The 26,185-nt window shown below is 51.6% G+C and overlaps 1 protein-coding gene, 2 long non-coding RNA genes and 1 pseudogene across 4 annotated transcripts; 3 read left to right on the top strand and 1 right to left on the bottom strand.

The window, feature by feature from the left end:
• Positions 1–1,488: 1,488 nt before the first annotated feature.
• On the bottom strand, positions 1,489–23,400 carry LOC102921986 (aquaporin-12). Of its 2 annotated transcripts, none has more exons than XM_042259882.2 (7): positions 22,260–23,400; positions 20,038–20,122; positions 18,746–19,052; positions 18,100–18,296; positions 7,667–9,432; positions 5,679–5,795; positions 1,489–2,334 (listed from the first exon to the last, which is right to left on the bottom strand). In XM_042259882.2, the coding sequence occupies exons 5-7, from the start codon at positions 8,271–8,273 to the stop codon at positions 2,207–2,209; spliced, it is 852 nt and encodes a 283-aa protein (XP_042115816.1). In that variant the 5' UTR covers positions 8,274–9,432; positions 18,100–18,296; positions 18,746–19,052; positions 20,038–20,122; positions 22,260–23,400; the 3' UTR covers positions 1,489–2,206. The 2 variants fall into 2 exon arrangements, with proteins under 2 accessions (XP_042115816.1, XP_076405758.1); XM_076549643.1 differs by having other exon boundaries at positions 18,114–18,296.
• LOC143268275 (uncharacterized) lies at positions 10,639–11,100 on the top strand. Its single transcript, XR_013043986.1, has 2 exons — positions 10,639–10,755; positions 10,855–11,100. It is a non-coding gene; the product is annotated as an uncharacterized LOC143268275 (long non-coding RNA).
• On the top strand, positions 12,438–19,741 carry LOC102927160 (transcription factor Sp1 pseudogene; annotated as a pseudogene).
• On the top strand, positions 20,382–25,997 carry LOC121821999 (uncharacterized). Its single transcript, XR_006062908.2, has 2 exons — positions 20,382–22,572; positions 23,350–25,997. It is a non-coding gene; the product is annotated as an uncharacterized LOC121821999 (long non-coding RNA).
• Positions 25,998–26,185: the final 188 nt, after the last annotated feature.

The following is a 26,185-nucleotide window of genomic DNA, read 5'->3' as shown; positions in this document are numbered from 1 at the left end:
ACAGCCCCTTCCCCCCCAGCCAGCCTGACACAACCCCCCCAGCCAGCCTGACACAGCCCCTTCCCTCCCAGCCAGCCTGACACAGCCCCTTCCCCCCCCACCAGCCTGACACAACCCCCCCCAGCCAGCCTGACACAACCCCCCCACCAGCCAGCCTGACACAGCCCCTTCCCCCTGCCAGCCCCTCCCCCTGCCAGCCCCTCCCCCACCTGCCAGCCTGACACAGCACCCCCACCTGCCAGCCTGACACAGCCCCCCCAGCCAGCCTGACACAGCCCCTCCCTCCTGCCAGCCCCTCCCCCTGCCAGCCTGACACAACCCCCAGTCCCCCCCACCTGCCAGCCTGACACAGCCCCTTCCCAAGCTCAGGCACCAACGTCCTGGTTTCACAGTTCTGTAGAAGGCACTGGGATTGGACTGTCCCCAAAGACAGCCGGGGGTATTTCCTGAGGAGATTGCCCATGGCCGCTTGGTCTCCTCCAGCATAGATCCGGCAGGCTGCCTCTCTGCATCCCTCATCCACCTCCTCCTCTCCCATACAGAGGAAATCAGTGTTTCTCTGCCTTTTCCAAGCCAATTTTTGGAAAGAAAGAGGGGAAGCAGGAGGGATAAAGTAAAACTATTCTGATAAACAAGTGGGCATTTCTTGCTAGGAGTAATTTGTTTTTCCACAAATATAATGCATTTAAATTTTTCGACAAATCTTAATCTATGGGGTTTTAGAGACTTCTCAACGTGTCACGTCATAGACATACCACAGTGAAAATGGTCAATTTTCAAAAGTATTGTAAACAGTCGGGCAGCAAACATCTATACACCAAAGGCTAGGAACATACTCTGGGATAAATTCCTATCAACAATTGTGTGTGGATATCACCCCTCTGCCCCGTGTATGAGGGTGTGTATGTGTGTACAAGCATGCTCATTCAAAACTCTCACACGGCGTCTAGAATAGCTCCTCCGTATACATCACCATATACATCACCCTGTACAGCCACACCATACATTAATGTAGTATTTTCTCACTTTAAATGTCTGACCCAAGTTCTGGCACATCGTGTAATAGGACTGTGACCCTGACACTTCAGCAGGAGGATTCCTGTCCTGGTCGTTACTGTGCAGGCCATGAGGACCCCAGGCTGCCAGCCTCGTTGGGTTCAGTGTGGCCGTGAGGAGCTGTCCCTGCTCCTGGGATGCTGGTGCCTCTGATGCAGCAACTACCCACCACCCAGCCCCCATCTCTTGCAGGGATGATCCTAGCTGTCCTGCTCCATCAGGACCACCTTCCCACACCACCCCCAGCCCTGATGCAGGATGCTGGTAGGCTCACAGCCCTTATCATCATCTATGGCCGACACACTGCCCCACATCACCACCTCTGTGGTCTCACCACCGGAAGTCAAAGGCCACACAGAGCTGGCTCTCCGGCCTCTTCCAGGGGCCATCAGGGAACTGGGATCCTTGTCACCCATTCCCAGGCTGGTCACACCAACAAAGGGAAAGAGGCTAGGGGTTCCAGGCAGAGGCCTCTGCCAGGATGGGTGGGCAGAGGCACCTTAGAGAAGGTGAAGAAGGGGCAGGTCTTGGAAGGGCCTGGAAGAATCTTCTTTTGCCTCATGTGGCCTCACCAGTATCCGGGAAACCGGGACTTACCCCCTTGTTTTGTCCTCTAGTCCTACCCCACCACAGAGCAACTGGCCCAGGAACTCATGGGATAAGGGTTGGCCCAGCTTTGGGGGGCAAATAGTTTGTGTCCTAAGGGTAGGGAACTTGATGGATGGCAGCACTAGGTTCCTTGTGCCAGGCCCAGACCCCTGAAACACCCTCTGAAATCTCCACTGTTATCCTTGGGGTCCCCAGAAGGTCTTAGGCCTCTCTTGACTGTGGGTTCCCAGGCATGTACCAGGCAGCCAGGCCCATGTTAGCTCACCCTGGGCTTTTTGCCTGTCTTTGTAGCCTTTTACTTTCAATTGTCACTCTGTAAACATGAATCAGGAAAGAACGTGTAATAGGCAAAAAAAGGACTCACCCTCACCTGTCCTTCCAGAAGCTTCCGTCAGGCCAGGGAGACAGGCGGGTCTTAGCAACGGTTTATTGGCAAATGATTTCATGGAGGGGAGCCGAGAAGTTTTGGGAGGTGGCTGAAGCCTCCGTGAGCAAGACAACTCAGCAGGACTCCAGTGGCTACAGTCCTGGTGTACCAAGGCTAGTCCACGGAACCTGGGGACAGCTTCCCCCTGGGAGTTCGGTATTTGTTTTTCTGCCGGTAGAACAGATTTCTCTGGAAAAGGCGGGGAAGGTGGCCCTGATGGAGTAGGACAGCCAGGGTCATCCCTGCAAGAGACGGGGTCAGATTATGGAACAGCCCGGACGTAAGAGCCCAGGCCCTCCCTGGCCTGGCTCTTCCTGGCCACATCCTTTCTCTGGGTCCTGCCCCTTAGTGCTGAGAACACGCTGCCTAGATAGCCCATGGAGCACTCATGGGAGATTAGGATCCTTCTAGATTGTGCTCTGGAGACCCAGGACTCAGGATGTCCCACGCAAACGTCCCATGCCATTTTCCAGTGCTATATTTTACAGCCTCTCTTTCAGGCTGCCTCTAAGGGTGGCATGGTGGGCAGGACTGCTTTCAGTGAGGAGTAGTTTGGGGGAGGGGGCATGCTGGATAGTTTTATGTCAATTTGACACAAACTAAAGTCATCTAGAGGAGGAAGCCTCAGTTAAGAAAATGCCTCTGCCTGGTGGTGGTGGTGGTGGTGGTGGTGGTGGTGGTGGTGGTGGTGCACACCTTTAATCCCAGCACTTGGGAGGCAGAGGCAGATGGATCTCTGTGAGTTCGAAGCTAGCCTGGTCTACAGAGCAAGTTTCCAGGACAGCCAGGGATATACAGAGAAACCCTGTCTCAAAACAAAAACAAAAACAAAAACACCTCCATAAGAGTGGGGTGTAGGCAAACCTATAGGACATTTTCTTAATAAGCAATTAATGGAAGAGGGCCCAGCCCAAATTGTGCTTGGTGCCATCCATGGGCTGGTGGTCCTGGATTTTATAAGAGACCAGGCTGAACAAGCCAGAGGGAGCAAGCCAGTAAGCAGCTCCCCTCCATGGCCTCTGCATCAGCTCCTGCCTCCAGGTTCCTGCCCTGTTTGAGTTCCTGTCCTGATTTCCTTCAATGATGAACAGTGATGTGGAAGTATACGTCAAATAACCCCTTTCCTCCCCAAGTTGTTTTGGTCATGGTGTTTCATCGCAGCAATGATAACCCTAAGACAGGGAAAGAGCAGGGTTAGACCTGGGTTGGGAAGGACTCGGGAGCAGGAGCGGGAAGCTGGCTCAATCTCCATGTTTCCACTGGTGTTTTGAGTCCCACTTCCACCATGGTTCTCAGAGGGACCAGCTAGCCAGGGAAGGAGGAGAGATCCCAAACAGCAGGTCCCCCTCCCCCCTCCCCTCCTCCCCATCCCCACACCCACTCCTCTATTCAGAAAAGGGCAGCTCTCCCATGGACATCAACAAAACATGGCATACCAAGTAGCAGTAGGACTAAACTCCTCCCCTTGTACCAAGACCGGACAAGGCCACCCAGGGTGAGGAATAGGCTCTGGCTGTTAGGAGTCCCACAAGTGGACCAAACCACACAACTGTAACATATATGCAGAGGGCCTAGGTCAGTCCCATGCAGGATCCCTGGTTGTCGGTTCAGACTCTGTGAGCCCCTATGAGCCTAGGTTAGTTGATTCCGTGGGGGGTTTTTTGTTTGTTTGTTTGTTTGTTTTGTTTTGTTTATTTTGTGATGTTCTTGACCCCTCTGGCTCCTACAATCCTCCCTCCCTCTCTTCCATAGGATTCCCTGAGCTCTGCCTAATGTTTAACTGCCTTGGTCTTTTTTGGGGGGAGGGGGAGGCAGGGGCGTGTTTTTTTGTTTTGTTTTTTGTTTTTTTTTTTTCAAGACATGGTTTCTCTGTGTAACCTCTGGCTGTCCTGGAACTCACTCTGTAGACCAGGCTGGCCTGGAACTCACAGAGATCCTCCTGCCTCTGCCTCCCGAGTGTTGGGATTAAAAGTGTGCGCCACCACTGTCCAGCTCCTCAATGTTGAATTCTAACTAAACTTTGTAAGCTTTTGTTTTTGTGTTGGCGACTTCTAGATGAAGATGGAGACTGGAGCCAGGCATGGTGACATGCCCGTCATTCTATCACACCAGGCAGGAGGATCACAAGTTATAAGTACGAGGGCCTGCATTTGGTCTCTAGAACCTATGTATAAAAAGCCAGACAAGCCAGATACAGTGGTGCAAGCCTTTGATCCCGGCACTCAGGAGACAGAGGCAGATGGACTTCTATGAGTTTGAGGCCAGCCTGCTCTACGTAAAGAGTTCCAGGACAGCCAGGGCTCCATGGAGAGACCCTGTCTCCAAGCTCACCCCAAAAAGCAAGATACAGTGGTACGCACTTGTAATCCCAGCACTGGGGAGGAAGAGTCAAGAAGACCCCTGGTGCTCGCTGGCCAGCCAGTCTATCCCGCTCCGAGCGCTCTCTCAAAAACACAAATAACCAAGGAATGACATCCGAGGTTGGCCCCTGGCTTCCGTGTGCACCCGCGTGTGTACTCACATACATGATCACGTGTACACACATGCACATACACCTACACACAAGTTAACTAAAGCTGAAAAATCATAGAGGAGCCCTGTAGTGTGTGTGTGGGGACAAGGGGGGTAAATTGGAAGCAGTCCCCAGAAGAGTGGCCCATGGGGCAGAGAGAGGGGTCTTATCTTTTCTATTACATTACAAGAACCTAGGTTACTGGTGGTGAGACCGTCTCCCAGGCATCATGCCAAGCTTGTGTTTGTGGGGAGAGCTGGGACTTCTGTCTCCGTTCCGTTCCCCCACCCCTGGCCCCCCGGGTTGAGGCTCTGCCCTGAGTCCTGCCGAGTGTGGACCTGGAAGGAGTGGAGAGTTTGCAAGTGGACGTCAGTCATCAGGTAAAGCCATGAATGGTGTGGGAACACCTAGTGCCTGGGCCCAGTGCCACAGAGGAATTTGCCAGAACCAGTATTTCCCGGATCCTGGAGCTAGGGACATCTGGTGGCCTTCTCTGGATTACTCTAGCCCAGGGGCTGTCCCTGCTATTCCTCATTCAGACCTTGATGACTGGAGGGGGTCCCCTTTGTGCTTCAAGGGGTCACAGGGCAGACCTACCAGGAGCTACAGGCCCTGACCACTCAGGGCTGCGGCCCCAAAGGGCATGCGGTCATCCAAGCGTGTCCCAGAGGCCCCATGGTGGCAGCACCCAGAAAGACAGCTTTAACTGGGTGTGTAAAGATGCCGTGAGGAGAAGGGAACCCAGACACAAGTGAACCCATGCAGCCTGTCTCTGCTGCCCATACAGAGCCCTCGGGTGTCAAATTCTCCATACCCCACTCTCCACCTAACACCATCACCCTCCTCTGTGACCGTCCCAACCAAGACATACCCATGTCAGTCACTTCCTCCAACTGTCCACACTGCAGAGACCAGGAGAACAGATCTGAAACCCTTGAGGCCCCAGCCCCCAAGATCCTGGGGAGCCAGGAAGGGTGGCAGCATTGTGAATCTGTAGGCAGCCATGCCCTGTGTGTCTGTGTCTGTGTCTGCCCATGGACACTACCCAGGCCGGCCTTGCCCCCCACAGCTCACCTGCCACAGGACCCAGACAATACACATGGGCATACTCCAGCAAGGTGTTCCCAGAGCAGTGGAATGTGACAGAGGCAGCCAGGGCAGGATTGAAGAAGGCAGAGGTGTAGGGTCCAGCTGTGGACAGAAGCACAGAATCCTCATGGGCTGGCTCTGGCTGAAGCTACCGCCTCTGAGACCACACCGTTAGGCATGGGCTTGGGCTCTTGGCACTAGGGGACTGGGGGCAGCTGCCCTCCCTGTGGCATGCTGATGAGCATGGAGGAACAAGGCTGGAGCAGCCGAGGGCAAAGGTCACAGGGGAGGAGCTGGGACCAAGGTTGTACCAGGGATGTCTGACACACTCCCCCATCCCTCACTCCGAGACTTCTGTATCATGAGCCCTCTGATCCAACGCCCCCACCTTCTGGAAGGTGGCCCAGAGAGGTATGAGGAGAAACATCAAAGGCTACAGGGAGGGAAAGAGAAAGGGGGGGCAGACACACCAAGGGAGGACCAGAGCCAGAGAGGGAACTAAAAAACAAAACAAAACAAAACCAACACCAAAATAAAACAAGGAGACGGGGTGTGTGTGTGTGTGTGTGTGTGTGTGTGTGTGTGTGTAAAGAGTGAGACAGGGAGACTGAGATAAAAACAGCAACAGGGACAGAGATGTCACCTTCAGGCCTTGGGATAACTACAGAGAAGTCACCAGCTGAGAACCCACAGGAGAGAAGCCAGGGGAGGGGAGCAGTTGAGCCAGTTACGATTTTTCAAGCCACACCAGGAAGCAGACAATGGCGTGGGGGAGGCAGAGCAGAGCCTGGGCCTCAGGAAGAGCAAGTACTGTGTGGACCTGGACCTGGGTGCAGGTCACAGGCAGCTCTGCTGTGGGAGGTGAGAACCCTGGCCCACAGGGTAGGACACAGCCGCCCCTGGGCATTCTGCGGCAGACCACCACCCTCCCCTGCTCTCTTGCACTGCTGGCCTCAGTTTATCCTCTCTGATCAGGATGTTGGAGGTCTTTCTCGTGATCTTGCTAGTATAGGTCGCAAAGTCTTGAGCTGGCTTGGCTCAGCATTGACTTGTGCTGTTTCTGCTTCCTGGGCTCTTGGCCTCTTAGAACAAGCCTTTAGAAACCTCAGCTCTGGGCTGGAGAGGTGGCTCAGCGGTTAAGAGCACTGGCTGCTCTTCCAGAGGTCCTGAGTTCAATTCCCAGCAATCACAAGGTGGCTCACAACCATCTCTAACGGAATCTGGCGCCCTCTTCTGGCCTGCATACAGAACACTGCATACAAAATAAATCTTAAGGGAGGGAGGGAGGAAGGAAGGAAGGAAAAGAAACCTCTGCATCTGGCATGATGCAACATCCACAGAGCCTGTAGCTCTCGGGAGCAGCTGGTCAACAGCCTGCGGTGCTCCCCTGTAGTGCTCCCTGTCCTGGGATCCCATCTACGGATGCCTCCCTCCAGGTGGATCCCAGGGCTGACAAGTGACATCTGGGAAACAAAATCAGAGTGTAGGCTTTGAGTCGTCCTGAGCAGCGCCCGCAAGAGCACCAGAGACCACCAAAGCCTAGTCAGGATGCCGGCATGGCCAGGACAGAGGTTACAGGCATGAGGGGCTACTGCTGTCTCAGGACTGAGTGAGGAGGGTGGAAGGGAGAGAGAAATCAACAAGAAATGGTTGCCCTGTATGGAGTGTTCGAGGGTCTAGGAGCATCCAGAGCACAGCCAGGACCAAACCTTGAACTGCCTAGCTGCTCCCGCTGCCCCAGATGTAATAAACATTGCAGCTGGGAATTGAGGAGAGGTATATGGGACACGGCTCCCCTACACACAATGTCCCCCCTCCCCCGGGGCTAGCCTTCCAGCCCCTACCCGCCTGTCAGGGCCCCCAAGAAGTCACCACAAGGACTTGTGGGACCCTTGGCCAGAAGAACCCCTTTTGGGTACCAGTGAAGGTGTTGAGGTCCTGACAGGTCCGGCAGAAAGGGGAGCGGGTCTCACCTGTGTAGGCCATGACCGTGACCAGCAGCGCCAGGGCTGGCACCCTGTAGACAAGAAGGCTGCGCTGCAGGCGGAGGAGGCTCAGATGAAAGAAGAAGGTGCAGGCGCCCTCCACCAGCGTGCCCTGCAGCACGGAGGTGCGCAGGGTCGAGCTGCAGTGCACAGCCATGAGGCTCTGCAGCAAGTGCAGGTCACTGAGTTCCCAGGCCCAGAGGCGCTGCGTCAGGGCGGCGGCGACCTGCGCGCCCAGCACCTGGGCCGCCACTTTCAGCAGGGTGCCGGGCAGCGAGGCCTCCGCCATGAGGAACTCCTGGAAGGCCACAGTGGGGTTGGCGGAGGCCCCGTCAAAGGTGACCCCGTGCACCACGAAGAGCAGGAAGACCAGGGTCAGCAACAGGTCGGGCCCGAAGCCCCCAGCCCAGGGGCCGAGTTCCACCAACACTCGCATCTCTAGGCAGCAGGCTGCCAGCTGGGCCGCACCCAGGGCCTCCCGGGAAAAAGTGACGTAGGTACCCGCTGGGAGCAGGGCTTTCGAGATCCTCCTGGCCACCTCACAGAGGGCACAGGTGGCAAAAAAGAAAGAGAGGGACACGTTCAGACTGGCCATCGCTCTGGGGTCTGCAAGGAGCCGTGCTGAGCAAGGACCTGGTGCCGCGTGGGAGGCCGGCTGGCCCCACGGCCCAAGGACGGAGGAGCTGTAAGAGAATGCACCTGGCTACTGGGAACACCACACCTGTGCCCCTTACAAGTGACAGCGCCGGTCACAATGCCAAGTGCTGAAAGGAACACCCACAGAGGGCCCGCCTTGCTTAGTGAAGTCCCTGGGCTGAGGCACCCTGCCCCCCCCCCCACACACACACACTTTCCTCTCCCACCAGCCTGGAGACAGGCCACCTTCTTCAAAGCCACCATGAGGTCTATGACTCATACCCGGGGCGGGGGTGGGTGGGGGTGGGGGTGGGGTCTGACACCAGGATCACAACACCTCTTCCCAATGTCTACATTGTCTCCACTTGGTCGCTCATTGCCCTGCAACTGTACAATGTCCCCTCCTGGGAAGGATCCTTAGAGCCGCAATCACACTGGCTCACTAACTCCTGGAATTAGCCAAGAAGTAGCTGCCACACTGGGACCCGCTGTATGGGCCAGTTCCCCACACTCACTCCCCCACGCCCACGGAAAACCAGGGCCCCAGGAGGGAGCTCCTGGCTGCAGGACACCACGACTGCAGAAGTGGGCCCTTCACCGTGCTTTTGGTTTTTCTGCCTGGCCGTGTACGTCAAACGAGATATACTTTTAAAAAGAAAGACCTAGAAGAAGTGTTTGACAAAATGATTGGCTGAGAAGCACTACTGCTTCCTACAGACCCCAGGATGTGTTGGCCCAGGATGAGGGCATGGTGTTACCTGTCAGGGGACAATGCCCTACACAGCACCCTGCCCCTGCACTGTGTACAGATGAGATGCACGGGCAGGTACCTTCCTGAGGTCATAGGTTAGGCTGCGGCTCTCAGGTCAGGATTAGAGGAATCAGAGGAGTTGGGGACATTATGGGGACTCTGCGCTGGACCCTGGTCAGGCTGCAGAGCATAAAGGCTAGAGGTCACTGGGGTGGGGGCTTGTCATAAGGACACCACAGAGACACTCATGGGACAGGAGGATGAGTCTGCATTCAGAGGGGATGCTGGAGGTGTCTTCCAGGCACAGGGCAAGCCACACAAAGTCTTCTATGAGGGGGACTGTGAGCTTCCTTCACACATGCTGGTCCTGAGAGAAGAATAAAGTAGGTCTAGACAAAGCATGTCCCCAACCACAGGAGGGACATTTCCAGAAGATGCTGCTGTGATGAAAAAAATCAGACTGAGGTCTGAACAGTGTTCCCCAAGACACCACTATGGTTCCAGAAAGGGGTGAAGTGTGATGGGGATAGACAACAGAGTGAAGGATCGGGGGGGGGGGGCGGGGGACACCTGCTTGCCTGGTCCCCCAGCAGTCCCAGAGATGAAAGCTCTCTAGGCCCCACTGAGGTCAGATTAGGGAACTCAACTGTAGTGATCAGTGGGAGGCCGAGAAACAGGCCTGGTGTCCAGCTTCTGACTCCCCGGGGAATAAGAGCAGTAGCAGGCTGGCTGCTCCTTGTGGTGTGGACTTCCGTCTAGCATGTCAGGGCACATTTCATATGGAGGGCGGGAACCAGTGCCACTCTTCCACCAGAGAACATTCTGGAAGCTGCAGAGCCTTGGATCATGGGTGAAAGGGTCCAGGTGATACCCCCCCATATCCTGACCCCAACACTCCAACATCTGCCTCGCGCCTTCTCCTTGGTGGCTCTTTTCTCCATCCATAGTGGGGGTCTTTGGCCAGGGAGCCTTTTGGACGTTTTGCTCTGGTCTCTGACCAGTTACTCCCCGACAGCACCAATGTGACACAGCGCGCACACACGTGCACATTCTGGAGCCAGGTGATTTAAGGATTCCTTCCAGCCCTCGTCCCTCTCACGACTGTTTGCTATCCGGTATCTTTGCATATCATACACACTTCAGCATCAGTGTGTCAACTTCCATTTTAATCTTTATAAAGATTTTTATTTTCTTTTCATTACAAGTCTGTGTGTGGATTTGTACACATGTGTGCAGGTTCCCACAGAGATTAGAGTTGGATCCCTGGGAGCTGGGCTTGTGGGCTTGTGGCCTGCCTGGCGTGGGTGCTGGGAACCGAACTTTGGTAAGAGAAGTATGTGCTCTTACAGGCCTCCACTTTAACTTTAAAATCTTGTGGAATTACAGCTGGAATTGTGTTGAATCATAGAGCAGGGGGAATTGAGTATTGGTGTGGGCGCCATGGGCCCTGGCCCCCGACTGGGAGTGGCTGCGGCCTTGCTTGCTTGACCTTGATCAGATGTCCTCCCTATTCAGATTCCCTGCCGGTATCCACCCTTCTGAATGCTTAAGGGAAGTTCCTTGTTTGTGTATCCTGCATTTTGGGCGTTAACTACTTAGATGCAAGATTGTAGAACATTGGGTCTGGAACGTAGACCATTGACAGCAAACTTCTGTCCTCCGGGGGTTCCTCCATTTGTGCTGTAAGCCTGTACGTATTTAAGGTTTCTTCCCTCTTTCAATAAACGGCATTCGACATCCAATCGTACGAATGACTCGCTGTCTCTTGTCTCTATTTTTTAATCCACAGCCCTTCGCTCGGACATGGTGAACGGTTATCGGTAATGCGGGCGTTACCGCTACAAATGGAGGTTCCTACCGAGGTCTGAGAAAGAAGGACCAGCTGACGGACACTCTTGGAAGGCCGGCCGGCATTTTAAGGTAAGAGTGGATTGGAATGGGTGCGGCTAGCTCACAGTCACTCCTCGAGGAACAATTAATTGGACTGTTGAGGCGGCAAGGCACTATTATTAAGAGCAAGACGGCTAAAGATTTTGTTCAAATCCTCCAGAATGCTAGTCCTTGGTTTCTGGTCTCCGGAGGATTTAATATACCAGATTGGGAACAGGTCAAGGTTGACTTACAGAAATATTTGCATAAAGAAGGGCCTGATTCCATATCCTTAGCTACTTTTTCTTTGTGGCGCTTGGTTAAGGATACATTGCTTAGTGATGATATTGAAGTCCAAGAACACTTAAATGAAGCTAAAGCTGTGTTGGAGGAGTCTCAGATAGAGGAGGCTCTCAGAACCCTTCAAACTTCTGATCTTTCTGATTCGGCAGAGTTGTCTTCCGATTCTGCAAAGTCATCTTCAGAGGGTGATGATGTAGAAATCAGATCAAAAAAGGATGATAGATGCCTAAGAGGGAAATCACAGATTTCTCACAAGGATAGACCTCCAGCCCATAACCTTGACTTTTGCAACACGGAGGTCCTTCCTTCTGCACCCATGGAGGGATTGACGGGGGGGGGGGGGGGGGGGGGGGGGAGTTGCTTACCCAGTTATAGAGACTCAAAATGCTCAAGGGCAGAGACAAAGGGAGCACAATCCTCTAGATTTTAAAAGCATCAAACAGCTCAAGGAAGCTGTGATGTCATATGGGCCCCATGCTCCTTTTACCATCGCTATACTTGAATCTTTTTCTGCCTTAAATTGCACCCCTAGCGATTGGATGCAGCTGTGTCGCGCCGCTCTCTCTGGGGGGGATTATTTAATTTGGAGGAGTGAGTTTCAAGAACATTGTCAAACTACAGCTAATAGAAATGCTGCTGCAGGCTTCCCGGCTCGTAATCTTGAGATGCTCACGGGTACAGGGCAGTATGCCACTTTACAAGCACAGATTTTGTATGATCCTGCAGTTTATGCACAGATTAGTGTGGCCGCTACCAGAGCGTGGAAAGGGCTACCTAATAAAGCTGCTGGTGAACAACTATCTAAAGTCATTCAAGGGCCATCAGAACCATTTACAGAATTTGTAGATCGCCTGCTTCAACTAGCAGGGAGAGTGTTTGGGGATGTTGATCAAGCCATGCCCATAGTAAAGCAACTGGCTTTTGAAAAGGCCAATAAATATTGCAAGGAGGCCATTAGGCCTCATAAAAATAAGAGCTTAAATGATTATCTTAAACTATGTAGAGATATAGATGGGCATCACATCATGGGACAGGTAATGGCCTCAGCCATGAAGGGGATTAATTCTGGAGGAAACCGCCCAAAAACCTGTTTTGGATGCGGCAAGCAAGGTCATATTAAGAATAATTGTCCTGGAGCCCAAGCAACAGCAAAGACACCAGGACTTTGCCCGCGATGTAAAAAGGGACATCACTGGAATAATGAGTGCCGATCTAAGGTTTATGCTCAGGGAAATATATTACCACCGTCGGGAAACGGGCAGCGGGGTCCGCTCCGGACCCCCCGAAGCCAGGTGTACGGAGCCCTGGATACACCTGCCCCATCCCCAGTTTCCCACCATCCCATCCAGTTTGTTCCTCGAAGGAACCCCTTTTTGTCCAAAACCTTATCAGAGGCACCCCTGGAAGCGCAGGATTGGACCTCTGCTCCTCCACCAGAACAGTATTAACACCTCAGATGGGTCCCCAGGCTCTTGGTACTGGAGTTATGGGTCCACTACCTGCAGGGTCTTTAGGACTGATTCTGGGCAGGAGTAGCGCTCTTATGCAAGGTATTAGAGTAATTCCAGGAGTGATAGATAAAGACTCTAAAGGGAAAATTAGAATCATGGTTGAGGCTGGTAAAGGGGTGACTATTATTCCCCAGGGTGCTCGCATAGCACAACTGCTTTTGATGCCCCGCTTTCATACTAATAATCCTTTTCTTAAACCACACAGAGGTGAGGGTGGATTTGGCTCTACGGGCCCTCTAGCATGCTGGGTTTCCACCTTAGAACAAAGACCCATGCTAAATTTAAAAGTTAATGATCACAGTTTTCGGGGTCTTTTAGATACTGGCACTGACACTTCAGTTATTTCTTTAAAACATTGGCCCGAAGCTTGGCCCCTTAAAGATTCTACCTCTCACCTACAAGGTATCGGCACAGCTCAGACGCCATTACAGAGCAAGCTACTTTTAAATTGGAAGGATGAGGAAGGTCATGCAGGAACTTTTCAACCATTTGTGCTACCTGACATTCCAGTAAACTTGTGGGGGCGGGATGTGTTGGATGGCATGGGAGCGGTGCTTACTACACAGCCTGTACAACAGATGCTAAAGAGTCAGGGCTACTGCCCGGACAAAGGCTTAGGGAAAATGTTACAAGGAGACCCGCTCCCTGTGGCAGACAAAAACTGTGTCACTAGGGGTCCTGGCGATACTAGAGGATTAGGATCTTTTCCATAGGGGTCACTGCACAACAGCCTTCAATAATACAACCGATAAAAATCACTTGGAAGAATGATGACCCTGTATGGGTGGAGCAGTGGCCCCTTGCTAAGGAAAAATTGGAGGCTGCGTATGCATTGGTTAAGGAGCAGTTAGATGCTGGACATATCATTCCTTCCACTTCACCTTGGAACTCACCTATATTTGTTATTAAAAAAAAAATCAGAAAAATGGAGGCTGTTACAGGATCTTAGAGCTGTAAATAAAACCATGCTTCTCATGGGAACAACACAGCCTGGCTAGCCTGCCCCTGTGGCAATTCCTAAGCATTGACATTTAATTGTGGTTGACTTGAGGGATTGTTTCTTCACCATTCCTTTGCATCCCGAGGACAGTCCTCGCTTTGCTTTCAGTGTTCCTTCAGAAAATCTTAAGAAACCTTATCAGAGATATCAGTGGGTGGTATTGCCTCAAGGAATGGCCAATAGCCCTACTATATGTCAAATTTATGTGTCTTTGGCCCTAGCTCCAGTTCAAAAAGCTTTTCCAGGTGTTTATATAATTCACTATATGGATGATATATTAATGGCTGCTAAAGATAAAAAACTTGTTTTTGATGCCTTTTCTTATTTACAAGAGGTTCTTAGCTTGGCTAATTTACAGATAGCCCCAGAAAAGGTACAGGTATCTTTTCCCTATCATTATTTAGGTCATGAATTGTTACGCACGGGCATACGCCCACAAAAGATTACTCTGCGTATGGATCAGCTATGCACACTTAATGATTTCCAAACCTTTCTGGAAGATATTCAATGGCTTCGGCCCACTTTAAAAATTCCAACAGGTCAGCTTCGCCCCTTGTATGATGTCTTAAAGGGCGACCCTGACCCTTCATCTCCCCGTAAATTAACAGCTGAAGGACGTGTAGCCCTACAACGTGTACAAGAAGCCCTAAAACAGGCTCACGTACAGTATATAGATCTTAATTCTCCCTTATTGTATTTGATATTTTGTTTTACTCATTCACCTACTGGAGTGTTTTGGCAAACAGGTCCTATTTTATGGGTACATTCCCCAGCTTCTCCAGCAAAAATCATCACTCCTTATCCACAGGCTGTCGCTCAGATTATATTTAAAGGAATCAAGATCAGTGTTCAAACTTTTGGTAAAGAGCCAGATATTGTGGTGACCCCATACACCCAGTCTCAAGTAGCATGGTTGCAAGCTAATGATAATGATTGGGCCATATTGACATGCTCCATGCAGGGTCAGTTTGATACTCACTACCCCTCCAATGATGTGTGTCAATTTTTTAAATTGCATCCTGTTATATTTCCCAAGATAGTACAAATGACTCCTATTCCTCAGGCCCGTGTGGTATTTACTGATGGCACTTCACGTGGTTTTGCTGTGGTGGTTTCTGGTAACATAGTAAAGAGAATAAAAGTCCAGGGCACTTCTGCCCAGGTGGCAGAGGTACAGGCGCTGTTGCTTGCTTTACAGATGTTTTCTGATGAGAGTGTAAATATTTATACTGGTAGTCAATATGTGGCACATGCCATTATACCTTTGGAAACAACAGCCTACATCCATTTCTTCCATTCATGAATACTTATTGCAAGTACAAGGACTTATATGGTCTCGCTCACATAACCTTTATGTGGGCCATATTAGAGCTCATACTCAATTTCCTGGACCTCTAAGTGAAGGTAATCAGAGGGCTGACACCATTACTCGTATGGCTGTCACATTAGTCTGTTCTGCCTTTGATAAGGCTACTCAGTTACATCAGCGTTATCATCTTAATGCTGGATCTCTCCGTTATCATACAGGCATAACCCGGGAACAAGCCATCCAGATAGTTAAATCATGCCCTATTTGTGTGGAATTTTTACCTGTTCCTCATTTGGGAGTTAATCGTTGAGGACTTTTACCTAATCATGTGTGACAGATGGACGTCACACACGTGCCTTCCTTTGGAAAATTACAATATGTCCATGTGTCTATTGATACATATTCTTCTCTAATTTTTGCTTCTGTCCATTCAGGGGAAAAGGTTAAGGATGTAAAAAATCATTGTTTTCATGCTTTTGCTTACATGGGAGTGCCAAAATACATAAAAACTGATAAGGTCCCGCCTACAGTAGTACGGGATTTTCAAAATTCTGCCAAGATTTTTCTATTGTTAATAAGACTGGTATTCCTTATAATCCTCAAGGGCAGGCTATAGTAGAACGCTGCCATCGTACCTTAAAAATTTATATTGCTAAAGTAAAAAAGGGGGAGTTAGGGGCTCATCTTTCCTCTCCACATTCTATTCTTTCCCTTGTTTTATATATTTTAAATTTTTTATCGGTGGATTCTGCTGGAGTATCTGCTGCAGATAAGCACTGGAGGGCTCCTGTTGCAAATCATCCTCTGGTGCGATGGAAAGATCTTTCTACTGGCACTTGGAGGGGACCCGATCCGGTGTTGGTGTGGGCCCGGGGATCTGTTTGTGTCTTTCCACAGGACAATGAAGTTCCTCTCTGGGTTCCTGAACGCTGTGTGCGCCCTGTGGCTGCTGCTGAATCCCAACATGGCAGAGACCTATTGGGCCTTCGTAAAAAACTCTCCCCTTCTAATGCCAATGGGGATTGAGAGCCCAATACGGCCAGCCTTGGCAAACATTATTCTAAGCCTAGGAACTGTAGCCATGTGGTTGGATTCCTCAGAAGGTAATGTATGGTAACTTTTTTCAAAAAACATTGAGAATGTACCACACCTTAGAGATTAAGGATAACTCTAAAGGTCAATGAACTTCAGTTGTAAACAGTAGCATGCCAGCTAAGCCTTTTTCGCATTTTGCAACCCCCCTCAAGCTGGTGTAGTACCTACTTTTCAGGAATGGCTCTGTGCAACATTTATTTGCCTCCTGAAATTCATCTAGCCTTTTTGAAGATACCTCAAAATTTGTGAGCCTGAATGTAGCCATTATTGAGGCCATTAGTTCTACTCCTTGTTTGCTGTTTTTGTTTTCTGTTTTCTTTGTTTCTCAGTTGTTCTCTTGCAGACCTGCCAGCCTAAGTAGTGCTGGGATCAAGAAAAATGGGCCTTGGTGGTTCGTGTTCCTGGAGCCATGTCCATGCCAGTGGACCGTGGCAGCTAGACACAGATGATGCTCACACGCTCCAGAAGAGACTCTGACATTGCTGTTGCCGTTGATGCTGTTATAGCAGTGGTGGCCACTGCTGCTATTGTTTCTGGGATTGCTATTTCATAATTGGTTACTACAGCTAGCACAATGGAGACCCTGGCAGCAAAAGTAGCTACCACAGTTAGTTAATCTTTCTTCTTGTTGGGCATGACAAATTTAATTCCACTTTTATACATTATAATTGGCTTTGTAAGTTGTAAAAAATTATTAAAACTCAAGTTCCATTTGCTTATGGGATACCACCTTACAAGGACTCCAATTTACAGTAAGGCTCGTTTAAGAAGGGAATGGTTCAATTGCCTTTAGCCTCCTGGCTATGGGTGGGTTCGGACTTCTGTTGGTCTTTTCTGTGTCGCACAGATTGCAAGCCCAGTGCCACTTTGAGATCTTTGGCAGCAGTCACTCTACAGCTCACATGGTTGAGTCTGTATGATAATGAGTATTCAGAGACGGGTAATGCTTGGGGGGCTGCCATCAACCTAAGACAGAGCACTTGTGTGGCCTGGGCAAGTGTCTCTATGACGGGTAAGGTGGTCTGCTGGTCCCACGCAACCTAAGTCAGAAGCTCATTTAATAAAAAGGGGGGACCTGTGGGCGCCATGGGCCCTGGCCCCCGACTGGGAGTGGCTGCGGCCTTGTTTGCTTGACCTTGATCAGATGTCCTCCCTATTCAGATTCCCTGCCGGTATCCACCCTTCTGAATGCTTAAGGGAAGTTCCTTGTTTGTGTATCCTGCATTTTGGGTGTTAACTACTTAGATGCAAGATTGTAGAACATTGGGTCTGGAACGTAGACCATTGACAGCAAACTTCTGCCCTCCGGGGGTTCCTCCATTTGTGCTGTAAGCCTGTACATATTTAAGGTTTCTTCCCTCTTTCAATAAACGGCATTCGACATCCAATCGTACGAATGACTCGCTGTCTCTTGTCTCTATTTTTTAATCCACAGCCCTTCGCTCGGACATGGTGAACGGTTATCGGTAATGCGGGCGTTACCGCTACATATTGGTATTGAAGAACAGGAGGATCTTCCATGTGGGATGTGTTAGTTTTTGTCTCTTTGCGATGCCCCGAAGAACCTCCAGGGCCTAGGATGGTGAGAAGTGGAGGCAGTGAGTGTACCATGTCACTCCAGACCTTTGTTAAGGTCTCGCCCCGTCACCAGCACGCGTCAGGGCTCCTATAGATGCCTTTGGTCAAGTTGACAGAGTGTCCCCCTGTGACTGGTTTATCAAGAATGAATATCAGAGTTTGTCTGGGAAGCTTTCCACTTCTGAGACATTACAGGCAGCAAAAGCAGGTACCAGGGTACAGCCTCCAGCTTATTCCTGCCTTTGTTTTGTAAAAAGCCTCATCTGCACAAGCCACTCCCTCCTCCTCATCCCTCCTGAACTGGGTCCAAGTTGGTTTGCCCCATCAGCACCACGGCCCCTCCCTCTGGACCAGCCCTCTTGAACTCACCCCTCAGCCCTCACCGTGAGCAGCCAAGGCTACTCCGTTGAAGAAGTGGCAGCGGCGGTGAAGATTTGAAAAAGATGTTGGTGGCAGCGGTGGCCCCTTTTCCTCAGGCTCCTGTGGCAGCGATGGTGGAGGCAGAGGGCAGGAGTCGCAGCTGGCTTTGGCGCTGTTGGCAGCAACCTGCAGCAGAGCCGAGTCACCTAGAAAGGAGAGGGATTCCTAGGGTCTGGGCCAGTCAGAGGCGCAGGTGAACCTGACCTCACGGCCTTTCAACTTTCACAGGGGGCCAATGACTGACAGATCACCTCTTCCTCCTCTGAGGCTACTACTGTCCCAAAGAAAGAGGGTAGCAACAGCACTGACACCGGCCGTGACCGTGAGCCTTCCAAGAACCGTGGTCTCTGGTGGGCAGTTTGCTGTGGCTGCCGCCTCCGACTTACAGAAGTACCAGTTCCCCAGAGTGATGCCTAATATTCAGTATAAAGTGATCCCACAGTTCCCGACGCTGACGGGCAGCAGCCAAACCTGTCCCCCTCCAAGGCCTGACTAATAACGTACTCTCAAACAGACTCCATGTGTGACTGACGTCCCAGAGCCCCCGAGTGGAAGCGTTGTTCTGCTGCTCTATCAGCAGCGTTTCTACCCTTACCTCGACTCCCAGTTCTCAGGCAGTCACCATCAGCAGCTCTGGATCCCAGGAGAGCGGCTCACAGCCTGTCACCTCAGGGACCTCCATCAGCTCTGCCATCTCCCTGTCCTCACACGCTAGTTCCAGCTGCTTTTGCACCAGAGCCCATAGGCACTCAAGAACCACGACCACCAGCAACATGGAAGTTATGAAGTTTACTACCGGTAGATGATCAGGGACCAACTCTCAAGGCCAGATGCTCCAGGTCAGCGGGCTACGGGAGCCCTGTGTTCTGAACATACGGCAGAACCAGACGCTGGGAAGCTCGCTGCATGGGAGTCAGCAAAAAGAGGCAGAGTGAAACCAGCAGACATGGTAATGACAAATTCTTCTTCCTCTTAGCTAGTTCAAGGGGGACAGCTCTTCAGCCCCCCCCCCCAAGCAGCACCATCATCAGGGCGGACCTTCACAACTCAAGCTACTTCCCAAGGAAACCCTCCAGAGCCTCCAACGTAAGGCTGTTCCAGACTCTGCTATCATCATCATTTGAGACGCCAACAGTGAGGGTCAAGGGACACGTCAGTCAGCAGACACCATTCCTGCAGCTGCAAGGTCTCCAAGTTCAGAAGCCACAGGCCCAGACAATCACCTTGCCTCAAGTGCAGGGTATTTGCTTGGAGCAGAATAGCAGCAGCGATGTCGCCCTCTGCCTCAGCTGCCTCCATTCCTGCTGCATAGTCAGGTGAATGCTGCTCAGCTCTCCTCCCCACCAAGCCTCCAGGTGATTAACCTCAGTATTGGGTACTTCAGGGAACCAGACCCATCTCCTAGCCTGCCATTGGCTGTCAAAAATACCCCATTTGATCACGGAACTCACCTTGACCTCCATGAATCTATTGGTGACAGGATACATAGGAGACGTCAGGTGGGGAAGAGAACAGCCCTGATCCCTATGTCTAAGCTGGTCAGAGGGCCCAGTGGGACACGTGTATCTGACCCTACTGTAAAGACAGCAGAGGGGCGGGGGTGGGGGGGGGAGGACTCTGGAGATCCAAGCATAAAAACACACCGTACAAGCCGGGCGGTGGTGGCGCACGCCTTTAATCCCAGCACTCGGGAGGCAGAGCCAGGCGGATCTCTGTGAGTTCGAGGCCAGCCTGGGCTACCGAGTGAGCTCCAGGAAAGGCGCAAAGCTACGCAGAGAAACCCTGTCTCGAAAAACCGAAAAAAAAAAAAAAAAAAAAAAAAAAAAAAAAACACACCGTACATCTGCCATATTGGGGTGTGGCCCAGAATATGGCAAGACCTCCTACCTCCAGTACTGTGGAGCTGTAGAGAAGAGGCATGCTTGTGTGTTCCTGGTCACGCTGTGGGAGACACTTGGCCCATCCAGATGAGCTGCAGAGACATAAAACACACACGCACAGGGGAGATGAGGTTTGCCCACTCTGAGTGCCCTAAGAGCTTCTTGAAGAGTAGTCATCTGTCAGAGCTCTCAAGGCCCACCGGATTAAGAAGGGAGGCCCTGGCATATCTCTGGGTGGTGGAACCTTGCCTCTGGATGGATGAGGCAAGTTTGGAAGGCTGCAATAATGCCGCCACTTTATCCTTCATTACCGCCAGTATGGAGGCTATCTGCCCAGAAGATATTGCCCATATTGCCACCAGTGGCATCAATGCCATACAGGTGGAAGATTTGTAGTCCGCAAATACCAGTGGCAGTGATTTCTGAGATTAGACAGCTGGGTTTAGGGACACAGGAGCTGATTAGCCATCAACCGTGGGGTGCAAGGTGGTATGGATCCAAGAGACATGTAGAAGAGAGAGCCATGAGGCAGGAAGGTGTGCGGTGGTGGGAAGAACTGGAAGACGACAAGAGAACAGATGTGGCACCATCTACGTCAGCAGTGCCTCCGTGACTGTGGAAAATACTCATGAAAATTCATGTTACCCTTTAGGGAGAACACCTTAGTGCGCCTTTTTTCTCTCTTCCTCCCTCCCTGTCCCCCTGTGAGGGAACTGGTAGGTCGGAACTATTAACTGTTTGGACTGCATTTCATTCTCCTCCACGCTCCTCTGTGTGCCGCTCCAATCAGTAGCCCAAAGTTCTCTCTGGAACAGCTGAGGCTCACCACACATGCTGACCTCGTTCACCTGTGGCCAGGCTTGGCCACTGTACACCTCCCTCTCTTCTCACCCTCCCTTTCTCGTCCCCTCCCTGGTGAAGGTCGGATGACTCCAACACTCCTCAGCTCAGATCCTCCTCTGGAGAGCAGAGACCTGCCCACGCCACATGCTGTCCACACTGCCTGACCACAGAAGGGTGTCATCTCCCTTTCCAGAGAGCCCATCCTTCAGGAAGTCCACTGCTGAATTCTAGAGCCACAGCCAGACAACTCTCTCTTACTTAATGAATGCTCATTTTTTCTCTTTTAGTTTTATAGCTGCCAGTCAATCTGGCAGATAATTCTAGGACAACACTCTGTGTTTAGGCATGCTGGGCAATGTAGACATGACTCTTAGAAATTGAATGTTATTCTGTTTGGAAGGGGGGTAATTGTGTAATGAAGTAGCAGGAAGCCCAAGGAGAACTTTATCTTCTAAAATAGTTTTGATGTTTCTCTGGCTTTTTCCCCCTCGTCTAAGCAGTTACACAGGCTCTCAGTGAAGCCCTGAAAGGCTGAAAGGGATAGCTTTAGAGCAGTGTCTGATGAATGTGCATTATTACATTAATATGGACTGCTGTGTTCTTTGAGGGTGGATCTCGTATGATCCAGGCTGGCCTTGAACTCACGACATAGCCGAGGGCGACATTGAACTTCTGATCTTCCTGCCTCTACCTCCCAAGTGTTGGGATTGCAGGTATGCACCATTAGGCCTGGCATACATATGGATTCCATCACAATTGGTTTCCAGTTTATTTGATTTCTACATGGTGAGTGGTCTGAGAGTCTACTGACCCAGGAGTCCCCATCCTCATGAACCAACCATGTCAGTTCCTCTCAGTTGACTTCATGCTGTCATGAGTAACATGGGGGTGGGGATCGTGCACTCTAAAGTGGGATGGAGCCCCAGATCTGAAGACAGCAGCTCCAAAGGCAGCTTGTCTGGAGGGGAGTCCTCAGTGAACTGTGATCCTTCTTCCCCTTGGGATACATCAGACACCAGTGCGTGGTGCTGCCCCGTGGAGCAAGTGACGGGCTCACTCCCGGGACAAGACTAGCGTGCTTGTGGTACTCGGACGGCTGTGGTAAAGGTTTGGGGGGCAGTGCATGATAAAGCTGCCAGACACTGGCATGCTGGTGGCTCCAGGAGGTACGGCCCTGGGCTTTGCCTCTTCAGTCTTCATCCTCATATCAATCCATCTTGGAGTGAGTCCTTGCGCGGCATCTGGTGTCCCCCACCTGTCTTCCCGACACCTTCCCCTAGCCTCTCTCTTGAGCAGTGACTCTCAGGGCCAGGCTTTACTGAGCATACTTCAGAATGCTCCTGTAGGTAGGGTGGAGCCACTGGGATGTTCCCAAGTTGGACTCACCCCTTGTCAGCCAGCCCTGAACCCAAGACTTTCCAAGATGTTGCCTGTCCTGTGTCCAATGGCTCCCAAACCACTGCCTATTCCTGGCTTTAGATGCCCAGCCCGCCCCCCTCATTCTAGCCTCTCCACCCTCCCCTTTAGCTATGATGGGCCACACCCACTGACAGTTACAACTGCTCACAGTGGACCGTTTAGAATTCTGCTTCCTCCCAGGCAGCGCTAGAGTTGTGGTCCAGTAGCAAGAACACAGAAAAACCCTTCTGGCTGGCCATGCCACCCTGAGTGCTGTCTGCCCTCTCTACACTGTTGTCGGGTAAGTCTACCACATGTGTGTGGTCAGAATCTGACATCAAGAGGGGCAAAGTCCGCATCAGTGGGAAGAACATGTGTATGGTCAGAATTCAGTATTAAGAGGGGCAAAGTCCACATCAGTGGGAAGAACATGTGTATGGTCAGAATTTAGTATTAAGAGGGGCAAAGTCCGCATCAGTGGGAAAAACACTTCCTTTGCTCTGAATGATTATTCAGCGATAGTGGCCTCTGACTGAAGGGATCTGCAGCCTTCTCCTGTAATTCAGGGGAGGGTCCCTTATAGAGAGATGGTAACTCAAACTGTTCATTTGGTCCCGGAGACTGCCTGACTGGAGCTACCATCAATTTTGCATGGATATTCTATACTGGGAAGACAGACCTGTCATTTCCTCCTAGTCTCTGTCCACAGGCTTGAGTGCTTTGTGGAAGATTCTAGCCCTCTGGAGAAATATTAGAGCCTCCACCCGAACACAGGAACAACTGCACTTTCTCCAAACCTACAGACAGGTCTCTGTTGCCCCATATTGTCTGAGAAAGCACACCCTTCTGAAACTGCAGCTCACACTCACCTTGATGGGCCTTACAACACAACACGCCCTTACATCCCAGCTGCCAGAGCAAGGGTTTGTGTTTTTCCTGAGCCTGACACTTGCTACTGTCTCCACTAAGCTCCACGGAGTCAGAGGAGTCAGACCTGGGCTCACCACCCTCCCTTGGTGTCAGCTTCTGTTTCTATTTTACTTGCAACCCTGACTTCCCAGCTGTCTCTACCCCACAGGCTAAAAACTTGCCCGTGAATGTTCATTCCTCTTTATCGTCGTCCAGAGAATGGTTTCAGTGCATCGTGTTCTGGAGGTGCTGGTGAAGCCCCATTCTTTACAGCCTCAAATCTAGTATGCCGATGCTCCAGGATGGGCGAATCGGGGCTTAAAGGCATCCAGAGCGTCGTGGACACAAGAAGGACCCACTAGGGAGGCAGGGCTGGCCCTGATGCTACCGGCGGCCTCCCTCCCCCATCGAGAGCAGCATCCTTTTGAGCCCCTCCTCTAACTCTGTCCACACCGTTTTCCTCATTTCTCTATATTCAATGTACAGTACAACTCAGGGCATCAGGGCTAGACTGCCTGTGGCCTCCGCCTCTAGCCTGCAGCCCCGATCTCAACATGAAGTGCCTGGTCAAGCTGCTTGTCATGATCTGAACATGGCTGCTTCCATGTCCTCTGCGGTCGCCACCTGCCTCTGCTGATCTGCAGACCTTGCCGCCCTGCTGTCTTCTCAGAAAACATAACTGAGGTTATGAGATCCACATCCCTGCAGCTCCCCGTGCCTTTCTACACACTGGACCGCGTATCTGGACTCCTAGCCTCCTTCGGGTGTCTCTAACAAGACTAGAGCCTGCAAGCATCTAGCCAGCAGTTCTTCCGGGGAGTATTAGCTGCTATCTGAGGGCCCATGGCTCACAGAGCATAGCCCCCCCCCCCAAGCCCTTCCTGTCTGGTTGGACATTCTCTTCCTTTTGCCCCTGTGCTATAGGGTGGCTCCCCGCAAGCCATCCCCATGCCCCGCAAAGCATCCCCATGCCTTTTCTAAGTATCACCACTGTCCTCCCCAGGATGGACCTAGCTTGCTGATCACTATCTGACAGAAGCCACACCCAAGGTGAGTCTGGTCCCCAGTTCACTGCCGGTGCATAGATTTCCCATCATCTCATATTTTCACACAGCCTCTCTATTGAAGACACTTTGAACTTGCCCTCTGTGGGTGAAACATGTGCTGTTGATTCTTGCTGTGTCCTAGAGCCAAGCTCTTTGGGATAAGGAGCTGGCTCTGGCCATGCTGGGCCATGGAGAGGCATCTCAGCCCCTACTCACCTGCGTTATTCCCAGTCCAGAGCAGTGGAACTTGTATAGGACTGCTCCTTTTTTAGAAGCCAATTTCTCTGCAAGCCCAGCCCTCCCTCACCCCAGCTGAACTGTTATGGATAAAGGCCGGGCTTGGCCTTGTACTTCTTAGCAAGAAAGGAACTTGGAGGCATCAGCCTGACGTCCCCGGCGGACCTGTGGACCAGGCCCGGAGCTCCTCCTGGCTTCCTTTGCAAGTTGCTGTCTGTGAGATCTCAAAGGCATCTGTTGATTTAGGTGTGGCTAATGGTTGTTCTTGCCCAGCAAGTACAAAGCTGACTGGCTACAAAGGAGACTAAACGTTTACTATCTGGCCCTCTATAGAAAAGGTTGGCCAATGCTAATGGAGATCCCTGACTTTGTAGCCTGCTACCAGAACAAAAGCCACCTGCCTGCAGACCTCTAGGCCAGTGATTAACCTGAGAGGATGAGGGGTGAGCATCTGGTCACGGCCTCAGGGGGAGAGAGCACAGTTCCCACAGAGGCGGGAAGCTGACATGACAGACAGATGTGCCCCATTTGCCTCAGGGGGTGCTTCGTCTTCTCTTGCCAACGGGCACCTTGTACATGGCCCGACTCCTCTTCTGGGCCTCCCACTGCTGGCTGCCACAGTTTCTCCCCATGTGACGGAACAAGGCAGAGAAAAGGACGCACCTACCAACAGCACCCACGCCGACCCACAGGAAGGACTGCACCATGCCGTCCATCAATGGCACAAACCTACCCTTCATTTCGTCTGCTCAACAAGATGCCAGCGTGCCTGTCCTCCCACAGCTCCACTCTGGCGCTCAGTCCAGAGCAGAAACCAGCTTCCTCAGACCCTGATCGCCTCCCACAGCTCAAATCCTATCACAGCTGAACGCAGCTCATGACAGAGTCTTTGCCAGATCCTCTGTCGGCGGCACCTCGGACTCATTACAACAAGCCTCCAGCTGGCCAGGACCCTCCACCATGTTCAGACACCTCCACCGGCAAGTACCAAACCAGGCATTGTTGTTGCTAAGACTTGCTGAGTGGTCTTGGCTGGCAGGCATTGGCACTGGCAGGAAATAGGGCCACCACGCTGCTGGCAGGTACTGGAATCTGATCAGCGCTCACTGGGATTTCCAGGTTCTTGTTTCCTGGTAAAAGAAACGGCCCAGGGACGTGTGAATAGTAGTAGCAGCAGAGACAGTTTATTAAGGAAGAAAGCACCTCCAGGGGAAAACGTGGGCCAGAGTTTGAAGAAAGGTCAGAAGCTCAATGGCGCCAGCGCCTAGGGGTCATTGTAGAGTGTAAGCTTTTTGTGGATCTGCTATGCGTTGGCTTTGGAGGGGATGGGGTCAAGTCCTCTCTGTCGATTGGTTTCTTTCATATGCTAATGCAGACCTACCTCTCTGCCCTGCTCCCCTGACACAAGCCCCGCTGTCACTAAGGGCCATGCTGGCTGTTGGTCCTTTTCCAGGTTCCAGGTCACAAGGCCCATGCCAGTAGTTCTGCTTGTAGATCAGCAGCAGACTACTAATAAAGCTTTCTCCCGACTGGAGGCACAGCTGTCCTGGCTTTTTTTTTTCTTTCAGTGATGTGATGATCATTTGGGTCACTTTAGTCCCCTGTTTGGACTGACAATGTCACAAAGACCGATGGACCGGGTTCTCCAGTTCCTCGGGCACCAAAGTAGGCAGTGTTTGATGCTATTGCAGAGGAAGCCTCCAGGCTGGGGCCCGCCCAACC

The sequence above is a fragment of the Peromyscus maniculatus genome, chromosome 13 (assembly GCF_049852395.1).
Source record: "Peromyscus maniculatus bairdii isolate BWxNUB_F1_BW_parent chromosome 13, HU_Pman_BW_mat_3.1, whole genome shotgun sequence".
Lineage (NCBI taxonomy): Eukaryota > Metazoa > Chordata > Mammalia > Rodentia > Cricetidae > Peromyscus > Peromyscus maniculatus.
The sequence above is the reverse complement of the archived record's forward strand: the minus strand, read 5'-3'. Positions and strand labels throughout refer to the sequence as shown.